Source organism: Jaculus jaculus, chromosome 8 (assembly GCF_020740685.1).
Source record: "Jaculus jaculus isolate mJacJac1 chromosome 8, mJacJac1.mat.Y.cur, whole genome shotgun sequence".
NCBI lineage: Eukaryota > Metazoa > Chordata > Mammalia > Rodentia > Dipodidae > Jaculus > Jaculus jaculus.
The window spans coordinates 128,603,891-128,629,734 of NC_059109.1; the positions used below are offsets into that span (position 1 = coordinate 128,603,891).

The 25,844-nt window shown below is 48.5% G+C and overlaps 1 protein-coding gene across 1 annotated transcript; it reads left to right on the plus strand.

Annotated features, from left to right (window-relative positions):
* The first annotated feature begins 1,982 nt into the window (after positions 1 to 1,982).
* Ddx27 (DEAD-box helicase 27) lies at positions 1,983 to 25,357 on the plus strand. The gene is made up of 21 exons (XM_045157587.1): positions 1,983 to 2,114; positions 4,251 to 4,397; positions 4,839 to 4,898; positions 5,333 to 5,492; positions 6,103 to 6,149; positions 6,245 to 6,331; positions 8,201 to 8,306; positions 9,216 to 9,389; positions 11,110 to 11,260; positions 13,213 to 13,312; positions 13,431 to 13,572; positions 14,913 to 15,066; positions 17,775 to 17,856; positions 17,951 to 18,128; positions 19,274 to 19,380; positions 19,562 to 19,664; positions 22,456 to 22,550; positions 22,637 to 22,760; positions 23,166 to 23,253; positions 25,055 to 25,129; positions 25,235 to 25,357. The coding sequence occupies exons 1-21, from the start codon at positions 2,022 to 2,024 to the stop codon at positions 25,248 to 25,250; spliced, it is 2,289 nt and encodes a 762-aa protein (XP_045013522.1). The 5' UTR covers positions 1,983 to 2,021; the 3' UTR covers positions 25,251 to 25,357.
* Positions 25,358 to 25,844: the final 487 nt, after the last annotated feature.

Sequence of the window (25,844 nt, forward strand, 5' to 3'; positions counted from 1 at the left end):
ATAATAGCTGGGAAATGGAACCAGCCTAGATGTCCCTCAACAGATGAGTGGATAATGAAGATGTGGTACATTTATACAATGGAGTTCTACTCAGCGGTAAAGAAAAATGAAGTTATGAAATTTGCAGAAAAATGGATGGACCTGGAAAGTATTATACTAAGTCAGGTAACCCAGGCCCAGAAAGCCAAGCGCCACATGTTCTCTCTCATATGTGGATCCTAGCTACAGATGACTGGGCTTCTGCGTGAGAATGAAAATACTTAGTAGCAGAGGCCAGTAAGTTGAAAAGGAGACATAAAGGGTGGAGAAAGGAAGGGAGGAGGATACTTAATAGGTTGATATTGTATATATGTAACTACAATGATTGTAATGGGGAGGTAATATGATGGAGAATGGAATTTCAAACGGGAAAGTGTGGGGGTGGGGAGGGAGGGAATTACCATGGGATATATTTTATAATCATGAAAAATGTTAATAAAAATTAAAAAAAAATTCTTCCGTTTACTGGGGCCTGAAGCACATCTTTAGCTTAGCTTGCTTGGGCTTGGGCTCAATCCCAAGGTCTCCTCAATAATTTTTTTTTTTTTATATAGAAGAGGTTTCTTAGGTGTCCCGTGTAACAGGAGCTGAGACCCAGAAAGAGGTGCCAGCTGGCCATGCAGAGGTCTCCAAGTCCAGAGGCGGCTCCCATACCAAATCTCTGGTAGATGGTTCTGCTGCACTACTGCTGGCTCTGACTGGGTTGAGTGCTACAACGAAACAAAAGAACCCTCCAAGCTGGCGTCAATTGGCACTTTCAGAGAGAAGTGCCACTCAGCAAGTCAGGAGGACCAAGCACTAAGGCCATGGTCCTCCTGTCTCCAGCCTCCCGTGCGCGCCCCCTGCTGGCAGGTCCTAGGAGCGAGGAGGCTAAAAGCAAAATACAAAGTTAGGCAGAGAAAGGCCTGCCTTGGCAAGGAACAGAGCGGTGAGTCTGAAGCTGATCTTAACCCCTGGCATACTGCGTTTAGTTTTATTTTTGTGATGTTGGGGATGGAGCCCAGGGTCTTGCACATGGTAGGCATGTGCTCTACCAATGAGCTACACCCCCAGTCCCTGGCACATTTTAAATATATTTATTTATTTGCAAGCAAAGAGAAGAGAGACAAACAGAATGGCTGCACCAGGGCCTCCAGCCGCTACAGAGGAATTCCAGATGCATGTGCCACTTTGTAACATTTGGCTTTATGTGGGTACTGGTGAATCAAACCAGGGTTGTTAGGATTTGCAGGTAAGTGCCTTAACTGCTGAGGCATCTCTCCAGGCTCCCCTGGCACATAACATACAGATCCTATGCCAAAAACTTAAAAGGTAGGGCTGGAGAGATGGTCAGCGGTTAAGCTGGTTCAGTTCCTCAGTATCTACGCTGACCTGGAATTCACAGGGTGGCCTCGAACTCACGGCGACCCTCCTACCTCTGCTGGGATTAAAGGCGTGCGACACCACGCCTGTTTTTTTTAATTTTAATTTTTATTTATTTAAGAGCGACAGACACAGAAAGAAAGACAGATAGAGGGAGAGAGAGAGAATGGGCGCGCCAGGGCTTCCAGCCTCTGCAAACGAACTCCAGACGCGTGTGCCCCCTTGTGCATCTGGCTAACGTGGGACCTGGGGAACCGAGCCTCGAACCGGGGTCCTTAGGCTTCACAGGCAAGCGCTTAACTGCTAAGCCATCTCTCCAGCCCTTTTTCTTTTTTTCTTTTTTTTTTTTTTGTCAAGAGCCTTTAACAGCTCATTCCTTCTTAAATCTGTCAATGAAAAAAAAAACAACAATCATCTGTCAATGGAATTTTCTTATTTAAATAAGGCCCCGCCCCTTTGGCTCGGCCACACGAAACCACGCCCCAGGACATCGCATGCGCACTGCGGGGGAGGCGGCAGGCGGCGGAAGTGACGTGTGGCCTGCGCGCCGCGGCGCGTCGCGGTCACGGAAGCGGGCGGTGCCGGCGGCGCGCACTTCCGGAAGAGGCCGCAGCTGCAGCATGCTGTCGGAGCTGGGTTTCATCGGAACCATAGGCGACGATGACGAGGTCCCGGCGGAGCCCGAGTCTGACTCCGGAGACGACGAGGAGGAGGTGGGCGCCGTCCGGCCCGCGCGCGGGGTCCGCGGGGTCCCCGAGGCCTCGGCTTCCCCGGGGAGGGCCACACCGCGGGGGACACTCCCCATCCCCCCACCCCCCGGCCCTCCTCGGTGTTCTGGCCGGCAGCTGCCCCTCGGCCAACTCCCTCCGCGCCTCCACGTGCCCACCGAGCCGCAGGGACCGGGCATCCATGTGCGCTGGGGGCGCAGCCTCGAAGCTAACTCTTGGCGCGGGGAGCTTCGGGCTTGTTAGGACGGGTGGCCTGAAAACAGTGCTCGCCTGTGCATACTGTCGTCGCCTGCCTGACACTGTCCTGTGTACGTCCCACGGCCTCTGCAGTCGGACTTCTCTAAAACCCCAGCGCCTGGCTTCCATGTCTGTGGTACCAAGTCACCCATCGGGTGCCTCGGGTCATTCTCGACAGCTTCGCCCTTCTCACCCTTTCCGCTGCTCTGCAGGCCGCTGTAGGAGTCTTGTCAAGATTTCTGTCCTCTGTCCATCCACACTGGTCTTCCTTCATTCCCCCTGGACACCTGTAGTCCTCACCTGCCCTACCTCATTTCTATCATCTCTCCGATCTGTCCTCGTCCTAGAGTTGTCTTTATTTAGCAGAGGAATGATGGTCGTATTAAACATTTCCGCTGGAGCTTGCTTTCTGAGTCTTGTCAGCACTCCCTATCATGACAACACTCCTATCCCACTATTTTTTTTTTCTTTCTTTCTTTTTTTCTTGAGGTAGGGTCTCACTCTAGCCCAGGCTGACCTAGAATTCACTATGTAGTCTCAGGGTGGCCTCGAACTCACGGCGAACCTCCTACCTCTGCCTCCCAAGTGCTGGGATTAAAGGCATGTATGACTCTAGCTTCATTTCTTATAAACCCTTGTTCTTTCTTTCTCTACTCAGGACCTTCCTTCCTGTTCTGCGCCTCACTCTTGCTAGATGTTTCTAGTTAGCTGTGGTTTCTCTGCCTTCTACAGACAGCTTCACTCCGGGGACCTTTGCCAGTGTCTCCTGTTTCCCACCTCAATTAAATGCCTCATGTCCTTTCTTACTGCCACTGTATGGGACAGCAGACTCCTGGTACCTGTCTGCTGAAAGGCATTTTAGAATAGAGGTTCACTGGGACCCGCAACCTGTGTCTGGGTTAGGATGTCTTATTTCTTTCCTCATGCTATTTCCCAGGTGGTGATTGCCAATAAGACACTTTAGCTGAGCCTTGAAGCAGAGATATTCTAGCAGATAGTATTGCTTACTAAGAGATTTAAGGATACTATACACATACTACATTACACACACACACACACACACACATTTATTTATTTGCTTTTTTTGGAGAAAGGATTTCATGTAGCCCAGGCTGGTCTCAAACTCATTACATAGTAGAGGCCAGCTTTGAGCTTGTAATCCTCCTGTCTCTACTTTTTTTTTTTTTTTTTTTTTAAACAAGGTAGGGTTTCACTCTGGGCCAGGCTGACCTGGAATTCACTATGTAGTCTCAGGGTGGTCTCAAACTTATGGTGATCCTCCTACCTCTGCCTCCCGAGTGCTGGGATTAAAGACGTGCCCACCCACACCTGGATTTTATTATTTATTTATTTATTTGAGAGAGAGACAGACAGGGAGAGAATGAGAAGGCATGCCAGGGCCCCTAGCCAAGGTAAACGAACTCCAGATGCATATGCCACCTTGTGCATCTGGTTTTACATAGGTCCTGGGGAATCAAACCTGGGTCCTTTGGCTTTGCTGACAAGCACTTTAACCATTAAGTCATCTTTCCAGCACTTCCTTCCTTTTTTTAAAAAAATTTTTTGTGATGCTAGAATTGAATCCAGAGCCTCAGGCATGCTGGGCAAGTGCCCCACACCACGCCACACTCCTTGCTTTGTATTCCTCCCCCCCCCTTTTTTTAGTTTCGTTTTGTGTTTTTTGAGGAATTCACCATGTAGTTTCAGGGTGGCCTTGAACTCACGGGGCGATCCTCCTACCTCTGCCTCCTGAGTGCTGGGATTAAAGGCGTGCACCACTACGCCCGGCTTCTTGTATTTCCCTTCTTACTGGGCACCCTCCTTTCCTCTTCCTCCCTGCTGTTCTTCCATCTCAGTGTAGTCACCTGTAGCTCCTCTTTTCAGGGGCCCATTGTGCTGGGCCGCAAGCAGAAGGCCTTGCAGAAGAGCCGCAGTGCCGACTTCAACCCTGACTTTGTTTTCACTGAGAAGGAGGGCATGTATGATGGCAGCTGGGCCATGGCTGATGTCTTGAGCCAGCTTAAGAGGAAGGTAGGGGTGACAGCGGTGGACAGTTTGAGACAGTGGGCTGTTGGGGTTGGGCAGTGGATGTTGGGTCAGCCTTACCTCATGGCATCTTCTCGTCATCTCCCGGGTAGCAGACCCCGACATGCCTTTGAACATGGGACGTGTAGGTTTGTGGGGTGGGCAGAGGTGGTCACAAGTCACCCACAGTCCTGAGTAATGCCCAAGTATAAAATGGATTTATTGTAGCTATACTAGTTTGTCTATAGTCTGGGTGACAGTTAGGAGTATCAAAAATATCCTACCACTTTCCTCATAAAATGCTTATGGCCAGGCATGGCGGTGCTTGCCTGTCGTTGTAGCATCAGTAAAAGCAGGCAGCATAGCGGGGAGGATTGGAAGGAAGAGACCTGGCCCTGTGACACACCTCGCCTCATCTCTTTTCTTATGCACGCGTTTCCTCTGTAGAGAGCAGCCACTACACTAGATGAGAAGATTGAGAAAGTGCGGAAGAAGAGGAAAGCTGAGGTGAGAAGGGAGCCCAGCTGCTTGTGGTGGTTGGCGTTCCTGAGCTGCCCCAGCCTGGCTCTTTCTCTCCATGCCCAGGTGGAGGGCAGTGGGTGGTGGGAATAGGTGCTCTTCGAGTAGTGGTTGCTCAGCTTTCAATGCCAACCATATAGTACCCATTCCTGCAGAGCCGTGGCAACTGGAATGAAAAGAAAGTGTGACAGTTCAAGGACATTTTTTTTTTTTTTTACCCCCAAAGTGGGGTCTCATTGTGGCTCAGGCTAACCTGGAACTCCCTCTGTAGTCCTAGGATGGCCTTGAACTCACAGCTCTCTTCCTACCTCTGCCTCCTGAGTGCTGGGACTAAAGGCATGAGCCACCATGCCCAGTTACCTCTTAGGTTTTGAGTTTCCAGATGTTCATATTTCCCCTTGCTTTATTCTCCCCTCCCCCAGGATAAAGAAGCCAAGGGTGGGAAGTTGGAGGAGAAAGAAGGCAAGGCAGACTGTGACCCAGAGCGGGAGGACCCAACAGGGAAGGAGGAGGCAGGCTCTGCAGATAGCGACTCTGAGACCGACTACTCCTCTGCTGATGAGAAGGTCCTCACTAAAGCAGGTAGAAGCTGTGATGGGGGTTAGGATTGGGGCTGGAAATGGGACACTTCTGCCTTGGTCTTGAAGGAGTTGATGTGTTCTTCTGCACAGGAGTGTCTGTGGCATTGGGATGTGTCAAATGCCTGTACTTTGCACATACTTTCATCTCTCCCCTTCTTCAGAGCTTTTGGCCCCTCTTTGGCTCTCACCTACTGGGGGTGACCCACTTCTTCTGGGCTTTCTCAGGTTGGGAATTAGTACTGGTGGCAGAAATTGAGCTGATGTATCAGTGTTGTAGTTTTCAAGAACCATCATGAGTTCTAGGCCACCCTGAGACTATATACCGAATTCCAGGTTAGCCTCGCCTAGAGCAAGACCATACCTTGAAAAACCAAACAAACAAACAGAAAGAAGGAAAGAGTCTGGACTCTGGAATATACTTGTCTGTTTGACTTCCTTTCGGGCCTTAGGGGAGTTGCCTTAGCACATAATTACAGTGTCTTCCTCTTTGACGTAAGGTCAGGTCAGCAGCCCCTTGGAGGTTGGCTCTGTAGCCGGAGGATGGTACCAAGAGGTGGGAGCTCAGGTACTCAGTGAGGAGCTGTGGTCACCCTCTGTGTTTTTCTCCATAGACACTCTCAAGGTAAAGGAGAAGAAGAAGAAAAAGAAGAAGGGCCAGGTGAGCTGGGCATGGGATCATCTGCAGCCTGCTGTGGTAGCCAGAAAGTATGTGCGTATAGGGCTTTGTTGAGCTCTCTGCCTCTGTCTTTGTAGGAAGCAGGAGGATTCTTTGAAGACGCCTCTCAGTATGACGAAAACCTCTCCTTTCAGGATATGAATCTGTCACGGCCTCTCCTGAAGGTAGTGGCTTCTTTTGTTGACATGAGTTGATCCTTTGTGTGTGTATTTGTTTAGGATGTTTTATTTGTTTGTTTTTTGAGGTAGGGTCTCACACTAGTCCAGGCTGACCTGGAATTCACTATGTAGTCTCAGGGTGGCCTTGAACTTACAATGATCCTCCTACCTCTGCCTCCCAAGTGCTGGGACTAAAGGCATGTACCATCACGTCCTGCCAATTTTGTTTTCTTCAGTTAGGGTTTCTGTCTAGCCTAGGCTGACCAGATATTCACCATGTAGTCTCAGGATGGCCTGAAGTCATGGTGATCCTCCCGCCTCTGCTTCCTAATATTTTTGGGTTTTCTGTCACTTAATTTAATTAAAAATATTTTAAATATATTTATTTATTTGCTTGTTTTTCGAGATAGGGTCTCACTCTAGCCCAGGCTGACCTCAGGCTCTTGGCAGTCCTCCTACCTTTGCCTCCCAAGTGCTGGGATTAAAGGCGTGTGCCACCACGCCCAGCCTGATTTTTATTTTTTAAATTTATTTGTTAGAAACAGAAAGAGACAGAGAGGGATTAGGCACACCAGGGCTTTTAGCCACTGTAAATGAACTCCAGATGCATGCACCACCATGTGCATCTGGCTTACGTGGGACCTGTAGAATCGACCCTGGGCCCTTAGGCTTTGCAGGCATGTGCCTTAAGTGCTAAGCCATCTTTCTGGCCCCTAATTTAAATTTTTTGAGATGGGTCTCATGTAGCTCAGGCTGATTTCAAACTTGCTCCATAGCAGAAGCTAGTCTTGGACTCCTGGCCCTCCTGCCTGCACCACTCAACTATTGAGCTTACCATCCCCAGCTAGAATGGACTGATTCTAGCAGTACCCCCAACTGGGCTTCCTGCATAACTCTTGGCCTCCAGCAACACTGTTGTCCACTCGGAAGTCTCCTTTTTTTGTGCTTTTAGTTTTTAAAATATTTTATTTACATATTTACAAGCTGAGAGATACGGAGAGAGAGGGAGAATGAATGTGCATTCAAGGGCTTCTTGCCACTGCAACTGAACTCTAGATGCATGCCCTACTTTGTGCATCTGACTTTTACATGGGTACTTGGGAATTGAACCCAGGGCGTTAGGCTTTACAATCAGGCACTTTTAACCATAACTACTGTAACCACTGAGCAATTTCCCTCAGCCTTGTTTTTTTTTTTTTTTTGAGAGTCTCATTGTAGCCCAGGCTGACCTAGAACTCACTCTGTAGGCTTGGCTGGCCTTGAATTTATGGCAGTACTTCTGCTTCAGTCTCCTGAGTACTGAGATAATAGGTGTGAGCCACTGCACCTGGCTGAGCTCAAGAAGCCTGAGAGAAATTCCGTCATGGCCGTATTTGAGCTCTTATGGTTCCCATTTCATTTGGGATAAAAGTCAAAGTCCTCGTGTTCACTTAACACAGCTCTGCCCTTCTGGTCACTCTGGTGACAATGTTAGCATTTGTTCACATTGGCCTTGCTGGCGGTCAGACAGGCCAGCATCATCTTCTTTGGGGCTGTGTACCTGCTGTTTCTTCTGCTTGGAAGAACTCAGAATTGCATTGGGATACTCTGTCACCCCTTTCCTCTTCAGTGGGACCTTCCCTGAAAATCCTTACCTGGCCATGGCCATCCCTTTTGGTCACAGCATTTATCTGTACTACAGATTGGAAGATTCCCCGGGGCAGGGTTTTCATATCTGTCTGTTGTTTCCTGCTGCTTCCTCAGTGCACTGCAGTGCCTAGGGTAGGCAGGCACTTCTTGTATGGTTGTGAATAAGTGTCTGGGCGGGTCAGTACTTCCCTTTTGTCTGGAATCCCACCCACCCCCATGTACCTTGTCTGTATCTTCCCTCTTCAGGCCATTACAGCCATGGGCTTCAAGCAGCCCACTCCCATCCAGAAGGCGTGCATTCCTGTGGGTCTGCTGGGGAAGGACATCTGCGCCTGTGCAGCCACTGGGACAGGTGACAGGATGGGTGGAAGTGTCACAGCACGCTAGGGCTCTAGGTTAATTTACCAGTTTGCTAAATAAGCTTTTTTGGTCAACTTCTTAAAAAAAATTATTTATTTATTTATTTGAAAGAGAGAATGGACATGCCAGGGCCTCCAGCCACTGCAAATGAACTACAGACACATGTGTCACCTTGTGCATCTGGCTTACGTGGGTCCTGGGTAATCAAACTTGGGTTCTTTTGGCTTTGTAGGCAAGCACCTTAACCACTAAGCCATCTCTCTAGCCCTGTTTGTTGTTTTCCAAGCTAAGTTCCCACTCTGGCTCAGGCTGATCTGTAATTCACTATGTCATCTCAAGGTGGCCTCGAACTCACGGTAATCCTTCTACCTCTGCCTCCCCAGTGCCGGGATTAAAGACCTGTGCCAGTAACTTGTTTTTGTTTTGTTTTGTTTTTTCAAGGTAGGGTCTCACTCTATCCCAGGCTGACCTGGAATTCACTATGGAGTCTCTGGGTGGCCTTGAACTCACAGCTATTCTCCTTTGCCTCCTGAGTGCTAGGACACCCGGACTAAATAAGCTTTTTTTTTTTTTTTTTTGAGGTAGGGTCTCACTGTAGCCCAGTCTCAGGGTAGCCTCAAACTCATAGCAGTCCTCCTACCTCTGCCTTTGAGTGCTGGGATTAAAGGTGTGTGCCACTACACCTGGCAAAATAAGCTTTTTGAATTACAGAAAAAGTTTATAGAGCTGGATGTGGTGGCACACACCTTTGATTCCAGTACTCAGAACTGGGCTAAGGTGAGACCTCAGGTCATCTTAGGTAACACCCTGTATCACAAAAACAACCAACCCCTCCACACCAAAAGCCTAAGCTTGGCAAGCACTGAGTCCCTTTTCTCTGCTTTCTACTGCCTCCCTGCAGGAAAAACTGCAGCCTTTGCTCTGCCAGTCTTGGAGCGTCTGATCTACAAACCCCGCCAGGCCCCAGTCACCCGTGTGCTGGTGCTGGTTCCCACCCGAGAGCTGGGCATTCAGGTGCACACGGTCACCAAGCAGCTGGCCCAGTTCTGCAACATCACCACCTGCCTAGCTGTGGGTGAGTTTCTGGCTGGGTGAGGGCTACTGGGAGACATCACATGGTGGATAGGGGAAAGGTGTGTGTCCCTCCCCCAACCTCCACAGGTCACAGGTGTTAGGAAAGACTTTTGTTAATTGATTTCTTGGTACATTGTAAGGATGGAGGAAGAGATTTCATTAAGACTTTTTTTTTTTTTCCCCATTTTTTGAGCCAGGGTCTGACACTGTAGTCCAGGCTGGCTTTGAACTCACAGCAGTCATCCTACCTCACTCTCCTGGGTGCTGGAATTACAGGTGTGAGCCACCATGACCAGCAAAACTTAGTCTCTCTCTTTGTAGTTGAACCCAGGGCCTTGTGCATGCTAGGCAAAAACACCAAGCTGAATCCCAGTCCAAAGACTTAACCTTGAAAAGTAAAATATCAGGGCTGGGAATATAGCTCAGTGGAAGAGCTCCTGTCTAACATGTGAGTCCCTAGGTTGAATTCCCATTACCACATACACAAAATTTCATCCTTCAAAATTTTATTTATTTGAGAGAGAAAGAAAAAAAAAGCACAGAGGGGGGGGGGAGGGAATATGAATATGCACTTCAGGGACTTGCCACTGCAAACGTACTCCAGACACATGCGTCCCTTGTGCATCTGGCTTATGTGGGTCCCGGGGAATTAAACTGGGGTCCTTTGGCTTTGCAGGCAAGTGCCTTAACTGCTAAACCATCTCCCCAGCCCTGTTTCTTTCAAGGTGGTGTCTCAGTCTGGCCCAGGATGACCTGGAACTCACTCTGTAGTCTCAGATTGGCCTTGAACTCACAGCAGTTCTCTTATCTCTGCTTCCTGAGTACTTGGATTAAAGGCGTGAACTGCTATGCCCAGCTCCAGACTTTCTTCTGGGGCCAGTTTCTGTCTCACTTAGGTGGAGCTGTGATTCTGGTTCCCTTGTGGGTACACTGCGGGCTCATAGCTGGCTGGGTTGGTCGGTCCTTCACATTGCTGGTCTGTGCGCTGTGCGGAAGAGGGGTGGCTGCATCTCCAGGTGTCTTGCAGTCTCCAGGGTCCCTGTGCTAGTCGGGGGTCATGGGAGGGACTCTGGAGCAGCTCAGTGTGGTCGTCGTAGGGTTCTTGCAGAGAGCTGGTTTCAGTGAGGAGAACCCCTTTCCAGGGTACTTTCTGCCTAGTGTGGATAATGAATGAATCAGCTTTTAGTTTGGGCATACTTTGCCTGGTGCGGTCTCTCACTGTCTAGTATGCATTTTGCCCTCCTTGTAATTCAGGGTCGAAAGTGATTTTTGCTGACTGTGGTGGTGTACGCTCTAATCCCAGTACCTGGGAGGCAGAGGTTTGAGGATCACTGTGAATTCAAGACCAGCCTGGGACTACAGAGTGAGTTCCAGGTCAGCCTGGACTAGAGTGAGACCCTACTTTGAAAAACCAAACAAAACAAAAAATATGTGATTTTTTTGTTGTAAGACATTATCAGTTTTCATAGCTGCTCTTCCCAGTCCTCCAGTGTCAGCCAGTCTATTCTGAAGTGCTTTTTTGAGTTTTCCTGCTCAGCTCAAGCATAACAAAATAATCTATGTTTCCCACTGTGCTAGAAAATCATATGGGTGAGGCCTCTGTCTACTTCTCAGCTATTAGCTCTATATCTGGCATGAGCCTCAGGCAGGTAGCAAGTGTTCAGTCAACATCAGTGACTGACTGACTGAGCCGGCCACCTGTTGGGCTCTTCTCTTTGCAGGCGGATTGGATGTGAAGTCTCAGGAAGCAGCTCTTCGGGCTGCACCAGATATCCTCATTGCCACCCCTGGTCGTCTCATAGACCATCTCCACAACTGTCCTTCCTTCCACCTGAGCAGCATTGAGGTGCTCATCCTGGATGAGGCCGACAGGTATGCTTGCAGTGTGGGGTCCGGGACTCTTGAGCTGCAACCACTGCTGTCTCGCTGTCCACATTGGGCCTTTGTCTAGGTTTAGCCAAGGTTTTCCTGTGGTAAGAGGCTTGGGTAGGAGAGGTCATGCTGGGCATGGTGCTGCATACTTGTAATCCCTTTACTTTTAAAGTCTGTGGGAGGAGGATTGCTGGGATTTTGAGTCCAACTTGGATATTATAGTCAGTTCCAGCCCAGTCTTGGTTACCCACCATGATGGCACACTCAGGAGGCAGGGGTAGGAGGATCATTGTGAGTTCAAGACCAGCCTGAAACTACAGAATGAGTTCCAGGGAAGCCCTGGCATGTGCATTCTCTCTCCTTGCAAATAATTTCCTTTCCCTCTCCCCCACCTCTCTGTTTTTCAAGGTAGGGTCTTGCTCTAGCCCAGCCTGACCTAGAATTTACTGTATAGTCTCAGGGTGGTCTTGAACTCATGGCAATCCTCCTATTTCTGCCTCCTGAGTACTGGGATTAAAGGCATGTGACACCATGCATAGCCTATTTTTTTTTTTAAATTTTATTTATTTCAGAGAGAGAGAGAAGAAGCAGATAGAGAGTGAATGGCATTCCAGGGCCTCCAGCCACTGCATATGAACTCCAAACCCTGTGCATCTGGCTTTCGTGGGTACTGAGGAATGAAATCTGGGTCCTTAGTTTTCCCATGCAAGCACCTTAACTGCTAAACCATCTGTCCAGTCCTGCTGGGTTTAAAGGCATGTGCCACATCTGGCTGCTCTCTATTTCTCTACCTACCTATCACTTTCTTTCTCAAATAAATGAATAAAAATAAACACTTTAAAAATAAAAGAGCTGGGCATAGTGGTGCACACCTTTATTCCCAGTTCTGGGGAGGCAGAGGTAGGATTGATGTGTTTGAGGCCACCCTGAAACTACGGTGTGAATTCCATGTCAGCCTGGGCTAGAGTGAGATACCTCAGAAAACCAAAAAAAAAAAAAAAAAAAAAGAAACCAGGTGTGATGGATCACAACTTTAATCCTAGCATTTGGGAGGGAGAGGTAGGAGGATCGCCATGAGTTCAAACCCATCCTGATACTACATAGTGAGTTCCAGGTTACCCTTGGCTAGAGTGAGACCCAAGACCCTACCTTAAAAAAACCAAAAAGAAAAAGAAAAAAAGAAAGGCAAGGGCTGCAAATATGGCTCAGTGGTTAAAGGTGCTTGCAAAGCCTACCTGCCTGGGTTTAATTCCCTAGTACCTACCCATATGCATAAAAGTGGTCCAGGCATTTGCTTCATTTGCAGTGACAAGAGGCCCTGGCACACTCATATTCTCACATTCTTTCTCTTTCTCTCACTCAGCTGGCAAATAATAATTCTCTCTCACAAATAAAAATATTTAAAATAGAGCTGGAGAGATGGCTTAGAGGTTAAGGTGCTTGCTTGTAAAGCCCAAGAACTCAGGTTCAATTCCCCAGTGCTCACGTAAGCCAGGTGTACAAGATGGAACGTTCATCTGAAGTTTGTCATGGCTGGAGGCCCTGATGTGCCCATTGTCTCTCAAATAAATAAGATATTAAAAAAGAAAAATATTTAAAAGAAAAAGACAGGAAAAATAAAATGACACTGTGAGCATTCCTGAAGAATCTTAGTGAAGCAGTGAAGCTAGCAGCAGGGGTCATTTTAAGATAAAACAAGGCCGGGCATGGTGGCACATGCCTTTAATCCCAGTAGTCAGTTGGCAGAAGTAGGATTTTGGGAGTTCAAAGCCACCCTGACACTACATAGTGAATTTCAGATTTCAGGTCAGTGGGGGCTAGAGTGAGACCCCACCTTGAAAAACCAAAAAAAAAAAAAAAAAAGAATCTACACATGGGTACGCATACACACAGACTTGGGCGGTGTGGTCCTCTGTGGCCCTCTTGGGACATGCCCCCCCTGTCTCCCCCAGGATGTTGGATGAGTACTTCGAGGAGCAGATGAAAGAGATCATCCGAATGTGCTCCCACCACCGCCAGACCATGCTCTTCTCGGCGACCATGACAGAAGAAGTAGGCGTGGCAGGGGATGCAGAGACCCTCGCCGGCCTTCAGGGCTTCAGGGCTTGCCTCGTGAGCCCTGTGGCTGGCCACGTGCGGAGCTGAGTAGCTCTGGCTCTGTCCCCGGCAGGTGAAGGATCTGGCTTCAGTCTCCCTGAAGAATCCTGTCCGGATATTTGTGAACAGCAATACAGATGTGGCTCCTTTCCTGCGGCAAGAGTTCATACGGATCCGGCCAAACCGGGAAGGGGACCGGGAGGCCATTGTGGCAGGTGAATGCTCTGGGCTGGATGGGGCAGGCTGGGTGTCCACACTGAAGCGCTCCATCTTTGCCGTCCTGCATCCTTCATTCTCTCGTAGCCCTGGGAGGCACCCTGCCTGTCACTTTCTCCATGACTCCTCACTCTTACTGCCTCTGTTCTCCTGAGCTCGCAGCCATTTGCCATGAACTCTCTCTGGTTCATTTGTTCATTAGTATAGATGCTGACCCCTCATACTTACTCTTTCGGCTTGCACTTGGCCCTTGGTTATTTATTTATTTATTTATTTTTAAATTTTTTTGGTTTATTTTTATTTATTTATTTGAGAGCGACAGAGAAAGAGGCAGAGAGAGAGAGAGAGAGAATGGGTGCACCAGGGCTTCCAGCCACTGAGACGAATTCCAGATGCATGCGCCCCCTTGTGCATCTGGCTAATGTGGGTCCTGGGGACTTGAGCCTCGAACCAGGGTCCTTAGGCTTCACAGGCAAGCACTTAACTGCTAACCTATCTCTCCAGCCCCCCTTGGTTATTTAGCTTTCACTCTGTTAGTCATTTCTTTTTTATTTTATTTGTTTATTTTAGTTTTTCAAGGTAGAGTTTCCCTCTGATGCAGGCTGACCTGGAATTCACTGTGTAGTCTCAGTGTGGCCTCAAAGTCATGGTGATCCTCTACCTCTGCCTCCCGAGTACTGGGATTAAAAGCGCATGCCACCATGCCCAGCACTGGTCATTTCTTTACAAAAGAGCATTGCTGTGGTCATTCATTCATTTAACACCCCACAGTGATGTCTACTCTGTTGGGAGTTCTCAGGACCTCTGGGCACTGACTCCTTCCTGCCTGGAGTCCTCAGCTGTGGAGGGTGTACGTGGCTCAGACTGCCTTTGTCTACCTGTGCCTTTTCACCTCACCACACTTGTTCTTTTTTAGAAAAAGTTTCATTTATTTATTTGTTTATTTGATGGGGCTGTGGCGGGGAGAATGGGCGCACCAGAGACTCTAGCCACTGCATACAATCTTGATGTATGTGCCACCTTGTGCATCTGGTTTATGTGGGTCTTAGGGAATTGACCCTTGGTCCTTTGGCTTTGCAGGCAAGTGCCTTCACCACTAAGCCATCTCTCCAGCCCATATATGTCTCTCCTCCTGCGGGGACTCTTTCCCCAGTCTTCCTGTGCATGGTGTGCTAGTCATCTGGCCTGGGTCTCCGGGAGGGGCTGGTTACAGTGTCGTCTCCCCGTCCTCTCCCCTCCATGACAGGAATGACTTCACTGTCTGCTTTGGGCACATGAGTTCCCCAGGGCAAGGACAGGGTCTCTCTGCCCAGTGCTGACTCATGCTTCCCTCTGCCAGCTCTGCTGACGAGAACCTTCCGTGACCACGTGATGCTGTTCACCCAGACCAAGAAGCAGGCCCATCGCATGCACATCCTGCTGGGGCTGCTGGGGCTGCAGGTGGGTGAGCTCCATGGCAACCTGTCACAGACGCAGCGGCTGGAGGCCCTCCGGTAATGCCAGGGTGGGGTGAGGGTTCCCCCACCTCCTTGGGTTCTCCTCATTTGATGAGGGCAAATGGGACTCTGTGGGTTATGTTGGAGTCGTAGCAAGAGATGCAGATAGCACAATGTTTACCACTGGGCTTGTAGTCTGAGCTGCTTAGGGTAAGACTGAAGCAGAAGGATCACTGACCAAGATCCAGTTTATCAAAACTCTCTATTTGAGGTAGGTTTAATTCCCCAGTACCCATGTAAACTGGATGCACAAGGTGGTACATGCATCTGGAGTTTGTTTGCAGTGGCTGAAGGCCCTGGTGCGTCCATTCTCTCTCTCTCTCCTTCTCTCTTATCTGCCTCTCTCAAAAATAGAAATAAAAGGGCTGGAGAGATGGCTTAGTGGTTAAGCGCTTGCCTGTGAAGCCTAAGGACCCAGGTTCAAGGCTCGATTCCCCAGGACCCACGTTAGCCAGATGCACAAGGGGGCGCACGCATCTGGAGTTCGTTTGCAGTGGCTAGAAGCCCTGGCGCGCCCACTTACCTCTCTCTCTCTCTGCCTCTTTCTCTCTCTGTCTGTCACTCTCAAATATTAAAATAAACAAAAAATAAAAAAAAAAAAAGGAAATAAAAGCCGGGCGTGGTGGCGCATGCCTTTAATACCAGCACTCGGGAGGCAGAGGTAGGAGGATCTTCGAGAGTTCAAGGCCACCCTGAGACTACATAGTGAATTCCAGGTCAGCCTGAGCCAGAGTGAGACCCTACCTCGAAAAACCAAAAAAATAAAAATAAAAAAATAAAAAAATTAAAAAATACATTTGAAGCTGGGCATGGTGGTGCACGCCTTTAATCCCAGCACTCGGGAGGCAGAGGAAGGAGGATTGCTGTGAATTCAAGGTCACCCTGAGACTACATAGTGAATTCCAGTTCAGTCTGAGCTAGCGAGACCCTACCTCGAAAAACAAAAAACAACAATAACAACAAAAATATATTTGAGCCATGTATGATGATACACACCTTTAATATCAGCATTTGGAAGGCAGAGGTAGGAAGATCACCGTGAGTTCAAGGCCACCCTGAGACACACATGGATTCCAGGTCAGCCTGGGCTAGAGTGAGAGCCTACTGCAAAAACCAAAAACAAAAGAGAGGGCTGGAGAGATGGCTTAGCAGTTAAGGCGCTTGCCTACAAAATCCAAAGGACCTAGGTTTGATTCCCCAGGACCCATATAAGCCAGAAGCACAAGGTAGTGCATGCATCTGGAGTTTGTTTGCAGTGGCTATTTTTTCTCTTTCTCAAATAAATAAATAAAATTAAAATATTTTTAAAAAGCAAAATATATACTTGAGCTGGACATGCTGGCATCCCAGCTCTTGGGAAACTGAAGTAGGAAGACTGCTGTGACTTTCAGGCCGGCCTGTGACTGCAGGGTGAGTACTAGGTCAGCCTGGGGCCGGAGTTAGACTCCACCTTGAAAAACAAACTTCCCCCAAACAGCACATAATGTACACATATTTTATTTGAGAGAGAGGGCTATGGGTGCACCAAGGCCTCTTGTTATTGCAAGTAAATTCCAGATGTATGTGTCACTTTGTGTGTCTTGCTTTGTGTGGGTCCTAGGGAATTGAACACAACCCAGCAAACTATGTAAGCAAGTGCCTTTAACCAATGAACCACCTCCTCAGCCTCTAAAACTCTTGATTTTGCTAACCACCACCTCCCCCTGCTTTTCCAAGGTAGGGTCTTGCTGTAGCCCAGGCTGACCTGGAATAAGTCTCAGGCTGAGATTAAATGCATAAATCACCATGCCCAGCTGAAACTCTTTATTTTTTTTGTTTTTATTTATTGATTTATTTTTATTTATTTAATTTTTTTTGAAGTAGGGTTTCACTCTAGTCAGGCTGACCTGAAATTTACTGTGTAGTGTCAGGATGGCCTTGAACTCACAGCGATCCTCCTACCTCTGTCTCTTGTGTGCTGGGACTAAAGGTGTGTGCCACCATGCCCGGCTAAAACTGTTGTTTTAATCTGAGCACTATAATGTTGCTTCTTGGGTGCATTAAGATTTTCCTGGCATCTCACATGGGAACTGCTGGGGGGAGCCACAGCAGGAAACTGAGGTAGACAAGAAAGACCATATTCTGCGCCTGCTGCTTTCAGAGGTGTCCAGCGACTAAGAGACTGCAGGCCAGCACCCTTCCTTGAGCATCTCCTTTGCCAGGCTCGGGGCTGGGACTTCTGTGAGAACTCTCACAGGACAGTGACAGAGTAGAACTCCCCGCTGCTGCTGCCCTTGGTCAACACAAGGAGGTGTCTGTACGGCAGGGCTGAACTGAATGCTGAGCACAGCATACATCACACTACATTTCCCTAAGTGTTCCTTTGGATGAGAATTACTGTGAATGTTTCGCTGATGTTCAGAATCTATCCCCACAGGTTGTGGGTACAGCTTGAGGCTCAAGTCCTGCCTAATATGCATGCACAAGGCCCTGGGTGCCATTCCCAGCTTCTTCCCCCTTGCACCACCTCTCTTCATAGAGTAAAATAAGAACAGATGCCTGCCATATTGATCATACTGTGCTTCATTCCATGAGGGTTTATGGTGACTCACACCCTGCCCTTCTCTGCTGCCTCGTTTCTGGGGAGCTGTGTTGGCCTGGGATGGGTGCCTGAATAATTTTTTTTTTTTTTTTTTGTGTGTGTGTGTGTGTGTATGACTTTGTAGGCGCTTTAAGGATGAACAAATTGATATCCTGGTGGCCACAGATGTGGCAGCCCGTGGACTTGACATTGAGGGAGTCAAAACGGTGAGCAAGTCCTGTCTCCCTTGCTCTTGGTGGAAGTCATTCTGCCTCCTTGTGCCTGCCCATAGCTCTTGACTGGTGCTTAGTTCTGACCTAGGTCATCAACTTCACCATGCCCAACACCATCAAACACTATGTGCATCGGGTGGGGCGAACAGCTCGTGCTGGCAGGGCTGGGCGCTCCGTGTCTTTGGTGGGAGAAGAGGAGCGGAAAATGCTGAAGGAAATTGTGAAGGCTGCCAAGGCCCCGGTGAAGGCCCGGATTCTTCCCCAAGGTAAGCAGGCACAGCTGAAGCATCCCTGGTGGGCATCCAAGTGGCAGGGCAGGGGTGGAGGATGACCCTAAGAGCGGTGATCAAGTGGCAGGCCAGCTTGAGTCCCGGTTCCCTGCCTCCCTGGTGGAGTTCTGGAACAGGCCTCACCTTGCCTCCCAGGGGTCCATGCAGCTTCTTTGTCCATAAAAGTGATGAATGATGAATGGATTGTAAGTGCAGAGTCCAGCTCATAGGTGTCTTTTTAAAAAAATTTTTTGTTTATTTTTACGTATTTGAGAGTGATAGAGAATGAGAGAGAGAGAGAGGGAGAGAATGGGCAAGCCAGGGCTTCCAGCCACTGCAAATGAACTCCAGACACATGTGCCCCCTTGTGCATCTGGCTAACGTGAGTCCTGGGGAATCAAGCCTCGAACCGGGGTCTTTAGGCTTCACAGGCGAGCGCTTAACTGCTAAGCCATCTCTCCAGCCCTGCTTTTGGTTTTTTTGAGGTAGAATCTCACTCTAGCTCAGGCTGACCTGGAATTCACTCTGTAGTTTCAGGGTGGCCTTGAACTCATGGTGATCCTCCTACCTCTGCCTCTTGAGTGCTTCATAGGTATCTTGTGAGGGGAAGTTTTAGAGATGATCTTGTGGCCAGTTTTCCCCTTAGCCTCTCTTTCCTACTGGGAGGCAAAAGTAGGGAGGACTTTCACTCTTTTTTTGTTGCTTTGATTCTTTTTGGGGGCTTTTCAAGGTAGGGTTTCGCTCTAGCCCAGGCTGACCTGGAATTTGCTGTGTCATCTCAGGATGGCCTTGAATTTATGGTTATCCCCCTACCTCTGCCTCCTGAGTGCTGGGATTAAAAGTGTGCGCCACCCTGCCCAACAATAACATGTACTTATTGCTGAAAATTTTGTTAAGAGTCTTTGTATGTGTTCAGGCAGGGTGTAGGTGTGCCATAGTGCACATGTGGAGATAGAGGAAAATTTGGGGGGCTGGTCAAGCCTTCGACTTTTTGTTTGGAGACAGGGTAAAAATGCATCTGGCTTATGTGGGTCTTGGGGAATCGAACCAGGGTCCCTAGGCTTCGCAGGCAAACACCTTAACCGCTAAGCCATTTCCCATCATTTCCCTTATTTTAAATGCTTTTCGTTCTTTGCCTGTAGATGTTATCCTTAAATTCCGAGACAAGATTGAGAAGATGGAGAAGGATGTATATGCAGTGCTGCAGCTGGAGGTGGAAGAGAAAGAGATGCAGCATTCGGAAGCCCAGGTGAGACCAGGCTGTGGGAGGTCGTCCCCCCACCCCCCATGATAGCAGTGAAGGCCGCAGGGTCCTGCGATCCATCCTTGGAGGTGTTTACCTGGCAACAGCACTTGCAGTGGCCGCCTGCAGGTCATTGTGTAGATTAGGGAACACAGCCTTCATAGAAGACATCTTGCTGTCCCCGCAGATCAACACTGCAAAACGACTGTTGGAGAAAGGAAAGGAGGCAGCAAACCAAGAGCCTGAGAGGAGCTGGTTCCAGACCAGAGAAGAAAGGAAGAAAGAAAAAAGTAAGACAGGGATGTTTCTCAAAAAGCCAAACATATAATTGGGCATGGTGCATAAGTACTCGGGACAGGTACTTGAGAGGTAGAGAAACAGAAGGATTAAAAGTTCATGATGGCGGGGGTGGGGGGCGGGTTGCTGGAGAGATGGCATTTGCCTGCAAAGCCAAAGGATCTCAGTTTGATTCTCCAGGACCCACATCAGCCAGATACACAAGGGGTCTCATGCATCTGGAGTTCATTTGCAGTGGCTGGTGGGTATGGCACACCCATTCTGTCTCTCTCTCTGCCTCTTTCTCTCAAATAATTAAATAAAATAAATTAAATTAAAAATTAAGTTCATGATCGGGCTAGATTTTTCTTAGCAGTTGGGCACTTCCTGCAAAGCCTAAAGTTTAATTCACCAGTGCGCATGTAAAGCCAGGTACACAAAGTGGTGCATGTATCTGGAGCTCCTTTGCAGTGGCTAGAGGCCCTGGTGTACCCATTTTCTCTTTCTCAAATAAATAACATTTAAAAAAAATTAAAAAATTAAAGATATTAAAATCAAAAACCAAAAAAAGGGCTGGAGAGATGGCTTAGTGGTTAAGGCGCTTGCCTGCAAAGAAGCCTAAGAACCCAGTTGTGATTCCCTAGAACCCATATAAGCCAGATGTGCAAGGTGGCACATACATCTGGAGTTTGTTTGCAGTGGCTAGAGGACCTGGTACAACCATTCTCTCCCCTCCATCTATCTGTATTACTTTTTTCTTTCTGTCTCTTCTTCTCTCAAAAAAATTAAAGAGAGAGAGAGAGATGGCCCAGTGGGTAAAGCACTGGCCAGGTAAACATAAGGACTTTAGTTTGGGTCCTAGCATGCCAATAGAAAAAGCTGGGTGTGCTGACACCCCCATTTAATCCAGTGCTGAAGAGGCAGAGACAAGAGTATCTCTAGCACTTGCTGGCAGCTAGTCTTGCTGAATTGCTGAGATTTTGTTTCCAAAAATAAAATGGAGGGCTGGAGAGAGGACTCAGTGGTTAAAGGTGTGTGCTTGCAAAGCCTGATGGCCCAGTTGCTAACCTAGGCCCTGTGCTTACTAGATAAGGGTACATTATAGTTTATTTAATTTGTCCTCCACTGAGTTCTTTATATTTATTTATTTGAGACAGAGGGAGGGAGGGAGGAAGAGGCACATAGAGAGAATGGGCACTTTAGGGCTTCTAGTCACTGCAAACAAACTCCAGACACATGCACCACCCTGTGCATCTGGCTTATGTGGGTGCCAGGGAATTGAACCTGGGTCCTTAGGCCTTACAGGCCAGCTGCTTAACTGCTAAGCCATCTATCTCTCCAGCCCCAGCCCACGTTTTTTACATTTTAGACAGGATGTTGTAGATGACCTTGTACATGTGCCGCCCCCACCCCCAGCCTTTTTTTTTTCTTTTTTCTTTTTGGTTTTTCAAGGTAGGGTTTTGCTTTAGTCCAGGCTGACCTGCAATTCACTGTGTAGTCTCAGAGTGACCTGGAATTTACAACAATCCTCCTACTTCTGCCTTCCAAGTGTTGGGATTAAAAGCGTGTGCCACCACACCCGCTACCTGTGCCCTTTTATAATTAAGAGCCATAAATCGGAAGATAAATTCTTAAAAATGGAAGTGTATATTGAATGATATGTATGTTTCTTATTTTGAAAGATATTTCAAAATTACCTTTATACAAATTGTACCAGTAGTCAGAAATATGACCTAAATTTGATAGAGCAAACTCTTGAATTTCAACATTAGAAGAAGGTATGTTAGTGGGAAGGATTCAGTAGCAGAGGTAAAACCCTCCTGTCATGTAGGGATCCGTAGATAATGAGTGCTTTAAGGGAAGTCATGGAAAAGGAGCCACTGTTTAGTGAGGTGATCCCCAAAGGAGAAGTGATTGTTCTTTTCATTTCAAATGTGTGTTAATGTGTGCACATGTGCTTAGGTGCACAAGAGGGGTAAGAGGATAACTAGGGGTGTTGTCCCTCCTTGCACGTTGGCTGAGACAGGCTCTGCTGTCTGTCTCTCTGCTCGAGTGCCTGGCCTGGAGCTCTGGGATTCCCGACTCCACCTCCTGTTACTCGTAGGCGTGTTGGGATTGAGAGTGTGTCACATGGGCTTGGTTGTACATGGGTACTGGAGTTTCATTTTTAATTAATTAATTTATTTTGAGGTAGGGTCTCAGTGTAGTCCAGGCTGACCTGGAACTCACTGTAGTCCCAGACTGGCCCTGAACTCACTGTGATGTGAATTTGAGGCCAATGGTGGCATATGCCTTTAATCCAAGCACTTATGAGGCAGAGGTAGGAGGGTTGCTGTGAGTTCAAGGCCAGCCTGAGACTATAGAGTGAGTTCCAGCATGAACTAGAGTGAGATCCTACCTCGAAGAAAACACAACAAAAAAAATAAAATGGTTAGCCAAGCAATGGTAGTGCATGCATTTAATCCCAGAACTTGGGAGGCAGAGGTAGGAGAATCTCCATGAGTTCGAGGCCATCCTGAAATTACATAGTGAATTCCAGGTCAGCCTGGGCTAGAGTGAGAGACCACCTTGAAAAACAAGCAACAACAACAAAAGGTCTTGGAAAATCACACTTTCTTCTTTTTTTTTTTTTTTTTTTTTTCTTTTTCGAGGTAGGGTCTCACTCTGGTCCAGGCTGACCTGGAATTAACTCTGTAGTCTCAGGGTGGCCTTGAACGCACGGTGATCCTCCTACCTCTGCCTCCCGAGTGCTGGGATTAAAGGCGTGCGCCACCACGCCCAGCTTACACTTTCTTCTTATTCCAGTTGCCAAGGCTTTGCAGGAGTTTGACTTGGCCTTAAGAGGAAAGAAGAAAAGGAAGAAGTTTATGAAGGATGCCAAGAAAAAGGGAGAGATGACTGTGAGTACTCTTCTCTCTGGAGTTTGGTCCACCAGGTGTGGATCAGAGCACCTTCCTGTTCATACTCACCCCTCTCTCTCCCCCAGGCAGAGGAGAGGTCCCAATTTGAAATCCTCAAAGCACAGATGTTTGCAGAGCGCATGGCTAAGAGGAACCGCAGAGCAAAGCGAGCCCGGGCAATGCCGGATGAGGAACCAGCGTCAGGACCCGGTTTGCAGCCCTTCCTGAACCTGTTTATGTTTATGTTAGAAAGTTTGCTGGGCTGGGTTTGGTGGCGCACGCCTTAAACCCAGCACTCGTGAGGCAGGGGTAGGAGAATCACCATGAGTTCAAGGCCACCTGAGAGTACATAGTAAATTCTAGGTCAGCCTGGGTTAGAGCAAGACCCACCTAGAAAAACCAAAGAAAAGAGAAGAAGGTAGGATAATGCCAGTGGTATATGCCAGTATGTACAGCTGTCCTTTTATTAGCCTGGTGTAGCTGGGAAGAGCTAGGCTGCCACTCTGAAGCTGGTGAGGAGTGTCTGCCAGGCCACCTGGTGAACACGCAGTCATTTCCTGAGTGTTAGGGGCCAAAGACATGAGACCACACCTAATCCATTTTCCCTGTGCACAGCTAAGAAGCAGAAACAGAGGAAGACATCTGTATTTGACGAGGAACTCACCAACACCAGCAAGAAGGCCTTGAAGCAGTACCGAGCTGGGTATGGTTGGCATGGTCACAACGTCCTTGGCATTATGGAGGAGACTCTGAACTTTGGCTGCTTTTTTTTTTTTTTTTTGGTTTTTCAAGGTAGGGTTTCACTCTAGCCCAGGCTGACCTGGAATTCACTATGGAGTCTCAGGATGGCCTTGAACTCACGGTGATCCTCCTACCTCTGCCTCCCAAGTGCTGGGATTATAGGCATGCGCCACCACGCCTGGCCAACTTTGGCTTCTTGCTCACAGTTCTTGCTCATCTCAAACTTTGGAATGTGTTGACTGGGGCAACTCTGCCCTGCTAAACCCTGTTGTGCTCCCAGGTTGACAGCGGGGGAGGTTAGTGGCGCCCCTCTCCTGCTTGGGTGACATGGGCCATATTTGAGTAGACAAGTACCGCTTTCAGGAGACTGACAAGGCTAGTCTCTCAGGTAGTTCTCTGAATCCTCAAACAGGATCCTGTCTTGTCTGTCACTTCCCCAGCTCATGCTGCCGAGGGGCCTATAGACTGCACTTCCTGTGTATATGATCTGAGTTAGACCCTGTGTCACTGTGACAAAACAGCTGGCACGAGCAGGGCGTGGTAATGCATGCCTTTAATTCCAGCACTGGGGAGGCAGAGATAGGAAGATTGCTGTGAGTTCAAGGCCAGCCTAGGACTACTCAGTGAATTCCAGGTCAGCCTGGGCTAGAGCAAAACCCTACCGTGAACCCTCCCCCCCCCAAAAAAAGCTGACACGAACAACTTGAGGGTAGAAGATTCACTTTCAGTCCATCAAGGCAGGGAGGATGTGGGGGAGCAGCAGCTTACATCACTGCTGCCAGAGAGCAGAGAGAGAATGCAGCGCTAGGTGGCTTTCTTCCTCTTTTATTCCACTCAGGCCCCAGCCTGTGCAGTGGGGCTGCCCACATGCAGGGCAGGTTTTCCTGCCGTAGTCCTCTGGAAATACCCTCAGATATACACAGAAATGTTCTCTCTCTCAAACATTTTTAGCTGGGTATGGTGGCACATTCCTTTAATCCCAGCACCCCTGAGGCAGAGGTAGTAGGATCTCTGTGAGTTTGCGGCCACCCTGAGATTCCATAGTGAATTCCAGGTCAGCCTGGGCTGGAGAGATGGTGCCATCATGTTCCATAGGCTTTTTTGTTTTCTTTTGTTTGGAGGTAGGGTGTCTAGCCAACCTGAGTGAGTTTATGGTAGTCTTAAACACACAGCAATCATCCTACCTGTGCTTCCCAAGTGCTGAGACTAAAGGTGTGCATCACCATGCCTGGCTTTTTTTTCTCAGTAGGGTCTCACTCTAGCCCAGGCTGATGTGAAGTTCATTATGTAGTCTCAAGCTGGCCTCAAACTCACAGTAGTTCTCCTGCCCCTGACTCCCTAGTGCTGAGATTGAAGGGCTGTGCCACCATGCCCAGCCGCAGGTGTTTTTTCTAAGTGAAGACTCTCCCAGTCCAGGCAAGCTGTCAGTCAACATTGACCATCACATAGCCAGCGGGGCGTGGTGGTGCACGCCTTTAATCCCAGCACTCAGGAGACAGAGGTAGGAGGATCGCCGTGTGAGGCCACCCTGAGACTACAGAGAAACCCTACCTCTAAAAGCCAAAACTAAAAATAAAGATTGGCCATCACACAAACCAAGAAAAAGCCTGCTGTGATTTTCCCAAAATGCATGTCCTGTACCAGTCTGTCCCAGAGCCCGGCACTGAGACCTGCGTAGCCGCTGATGCTGCTCTTCTGTACAGCGCAGGGGTGACATCACCCGTGACCCTACAGCCTCTCACGGCCCCCTTTGCCTTTCACAGCCCGTCCTTTGAAGAAAGGAAACAGTTGGGTCTGTCCCGCCAGAGAAGAGGAGGAAACTTTAAGTCAAAGTCCAGGTGATGTTGCATCTTTGGAGGGCAGAGGTGGTGCCCGTGGGCTGGAGAGCAAACAAGAGCTGCAGTGCCCTCGTTCTGGTCTTACCACTGCCCTTCTCCTCACAGGTACAAGAGGAAGTAGCGGAGGTGGCCTGAAGAGGCCCACGGGGCAGCTTAATCCCTTCCCTGTGGGAAGTCATCTATTTGGTCTGTCTTCTGCTTGTTAAAAAAATAATTATTGAAAAAGAACATAATTTGTATGTTTTTCTTTCATTCAAGGCAGGGTCTTGCTCTAGCCCAGGCTATTCCAACTCACTGCTATCCTCCTACCTCAGCATCCTAGTGCTGGGATTAAAGGTCTGACCACCACACATAGCTTTTAGGTTTGCTTTTTTGAGGTAGGGTCTCCTCCTATCCCAGGCTGATCAGGAATTCACTATGTAGTCCCACACTAGTCTCAAACTCACGGTAATCTCTTACCTTTGCCTTCTGAGTCCTGGCATTAAAGGCATGTGTCACCATGCCAGGCCTTTTTTTGAGGTAGGGTCTCACTCTAGCTCAGGCTGATCTGGAATTCACTATGCAGTCTCAGGGTGGCCTCGAACTCACAGTGATCCTACCTCTGCCTCCTGAGTGCTGGGATTAAAGGCGCGCACCCTTTTAAAGGCAGATCTGTCCCAAGTCTTCTAGCTAGGTGCTGTCATAAGCACCTGGAATGCATGCTCGGGTCTGTGGT